We start from the raw sequence: 3,286 nt of genomic DNA, 5'->3' as shown, positions 1-3,286 counted from the left end.
TCTACGCCTGTTTATTTTATTTTTTATCTTATTTTATTTGTATCCCGCCTTTATTATTATTTATAAATAACTCAAAAAGTGCTGAAGATACCTAATAGTTGCTATTTTGGTTGGGCTGAGAGAGAGGGACTGGCCCGAAGTTACGCAGCTGGCTTTCCGCCTAAACAGGACTAGAACTCACTGTCACCTGGTGATGGAGTGAAAGTCACCTAGCTGGCTTTCAAGCCTAAGGTAGGACTACAATTCACCATCACCTGGTGATTATCCCACATTCACCCAGCCGGCTTTCATGTCAAAGATAGAACTAGAACTCACCATCTCCTGGTGATTGGCCCACAGTCACCCAGCTGGATTTCATGTCAAAGATAGAACTAGAACTCACCATCTCCTGGTGATTATCCCACATTCACCCAGCCGGCTGTCATGTCAAAGATAGAACTAGAACTCACCATCTCCTGGTGATTGGCCCACAGTCACCCAGCTGGATTTCATGTCAAAGATAGAACTAGAACTCACCGTCTCCTGGTGTTTGGCCCACAGTCACCCAGCTGGATTTCATGTCAAAGATAGAACTAGAACTCACCATCTCCTGGTGATTGGCCCACATTCACCCAGCCGGCTGTCATGTCAAAGATAGAACTAGAACTCACCGTCTCCTGGTGTTTGGCCCACAGTCACCCAGCTGGCTTTCAGGTCAAAGATAGAACTAGAACTCACCGTCTCCTGGTGATTGGCCCACATTCACCCAGCCGGCTTTCAGGTCAGAGATAGAACTAGAACTCACCGTCTCCTGGTGTTTGGCCCACAGTCACCCAGCTGGCTGTCATGTCAAAGATAGAACTAGAACTCACCATCTCCTGGTGATTGGCCCACAGTCACCCAGCCGGCTTTCAGGTCAAAGATAAAACTAGAACTCACCATCTCCTGGTGATTGGCCCACAGTCACCCAGCCAGCTTTCAGGTCAGAGATAAAACTAGAACTCACCGTCTCCTGGTGATTGGCCCCAAGTCCCGAAGCCGGCTTTCGTGCCTTAAGGCGGGACTAGAACTCTTCACCTCCTGGTGATTGGCCCTCCTTTAAAACTTGTGGACTTGGATTCCCAGAATCCCGAAGCCAGGAAGGAAGGGAGGAAAGGGCTGGCTGGGGAATTCTGGGAGTTGAAGTCCACAAGTTGTCTTAAAAGTTGCCAAGGCTGGACCCCCCCCCCTTAACCTTACCATCCCGGGCCAATGGCTCTCCAGTCTCTCCTCGAAGATCTCCAGGGATGGAGCGTCCACCCGTTTATCTCGAGCCTGTTGACTTTCCCTCGTTTTCCCAGTGTCCAAATTTAACTACAATCAGTCGGAGAGCTTGTTCGTCTTGGCCCCCTTCAAAGATCTCCACCTGGGCCCGGTCATGAGCGCGATGGGTCTGGGCTTCCTGCTCTCCATGCTTTTCTTCATCGAGCAAAACATCGTGGCCTCGCTCACCAACGCACCTGAGAACAGGTAAGCTCTTCCACCGTGGCTCCGTTAGCTTTTCTACTTCAGGTTCGGGTTTTGTCACTAAACGAGGAGTCTCTGAGGATGCACAGAGTTGCCTCGGTCATCGTTGCAACTCAGTCAAAGAGTTTCCGCAGCATTTCTGAATAACAGCTCTCTCTGCAAATTAGTCTGCAGGATTATAACGCTGTCTGCTTCCCTTCCTTGCCGCTCTTTAAAAAAATGAAACGAGAAATCGACTTTTTGAGCATTAACCCTGAAGACTTTTTGCAGCACAATAAACCTAGGCTAAAGGCAAGTTTCTCCAATGGAGGGATTAAGCGTGGGGTCCTTAGCGCTCACCGAGCTTGGTTGTTTTCCTGGCAGACGTTTCATCGCCCGACTAGGTAACGTCATCAGGGCTGCTCCCTCGTTTGGGTCACGAAACGTCTGCCGAGGAAACAACCGAGCTCGGAGAGAACCGGGGGACCCTTCATTTCAACCTTAAGCCGCACATATTCTCCTTTATTGGCTGTTTTCTGGCAGACGTTTCATGACCCAGCTAGGTAACGTCATCAGTATTCAACAGACAGATAAGCAGAGATTGACACCACGGTTAATACTAGACCACCAATCGAGTAATAAGCAGTGCCTCCATCAAGAAATTATCAATTCAGAACAGTAAACATCAGCCTAATCATGGGAATACCAAGACGAGATCAATACCCTCACCTATGCTTTACTATATGTAAACAGAGCAAATCTACTTTCTTCCAGCACTGATGATGTTACCTAGTTTGGTAATGAAACGTTTGCAAGAAAACAAGCAAGTTCAGAGAGGACCAAGAACTCCACGGCTAAAAGTTCCCTAATTAGATAGTTCCCTAATCAAGGAACTACAAAAGAGAAAAACATATCCTTACGAATGTTGGTAAGAAAAGTTATTTGTACATAAAGACAGAGCAAACCCCCCACTCTCTTCCAGCGCTGACAATGTTACCTAGTTGGGTCATGAAACGTCTGCAAGAAAACCACCCAGTTCAGAGAGCACCCAGGACCCCATAATCATCTTTCCCCTCCTCCTCCTCCAATCCAAACACCCCTCTCATCTAGCACTGATGATGTTACCTAGTTTTCTCACGAAATGTCTGCTAGAAAACAACGAAGTTCCTCCTCCTCCTCCTCCTCTCCCTAAACCCCCTCTCTTCTAGCACTGACAATGTTGCCTAGTCGGGTCATGAAACGTCTGCAGGAAAACAATAAAGCTCAGAGACCACTAAGGATCCCACACTCCTTCTCCTCCCCCTTCTGCAATCCACACACCCTCCTCTCTTCTAGCACTGATGATGCTACCTAGTTGGGTCATGAAATGTCTGCAAGAAAACCACCCAGCTCAGAGAACACCAAAGACCCCACAGTCATTCTCCTCCTCCTCCTCCTCCTCCTCCTCCTAGCACTGATGATGTCACCTAGTTGGGTCATGAAATGTCTGCAAGAAAACCACCCAGTTCAGAGAGCACCAAGGACCCCACAGTCGTCCTCCTCCTCCTCCAATCCACACACCCTCCTCTCTTCTAGCACCGATGATGCTACCTAGTTGGGTCATGAAATGTCTGCAAGAAAACTACCCAGCTCAGAGACCACCCAGGACCCCACAGTCATCGTCGTCGTCGTCGTCCTCCTCCTCCTCCTCCTCCTCCTCCTCCTCCTCCTCTCCACAGCCCCCCTCTCTTCTAGCACTGATGAAGTTACCTAGTTGGGTCATGAAATGTCTGCAAGAAAACAAGCTCAGAGAGCACCAAGGACCCCTTAGTCATAGTCCTCC

The 3,286-nt window shown here is 48.8% G+C and overlaps 1 protein-coding gene across 1 annotated transcript in view; it reads left to right on the top strand.

The window, feature by feature from the left end:
• LOC107301037 (sodium bicarbonate transporter-like protein 11) overlaps positions 1 to 3,286 on the top strand; it is a gene marked incomplete at its 5' end in the record, with an annotated part of 25,372 nt that overhangs the window by 17,965 nt on the left and 4,121 nt on the right. Inside the window, one exon of the mRNA XM_015830307.1 lies at positions 1,320 to 1,488. Within this exon, the coding sequence (XP_015685793.1) occupies positions 1,320 to 1,488 (169 nt within the window). The remainder of the gene's footprint in view (positions 1 to 1,319; positions 1,489 to 3,286) is intronic.

Source organism: Protobothrops mucrosquamatus, unplaced genomic scaffold, assembly GCF_001527695.2.
Source record: "Protobothrops mucrosquamatus isolate PMUCROS unplaced genomic scaffold, P.Mucros_1.0 scaffold9686, whole genome shotgun sequence".
Lineage (NCBI taxonomy): Eukaryota > Metazoa > Chordata > Lepidosauria > Squamata > Viperidae > Protobothrops > Protobothrops mucrosquamatus.
This window is presented reverse-complemented; position numbering and strand designations above follow the sequence as displayed.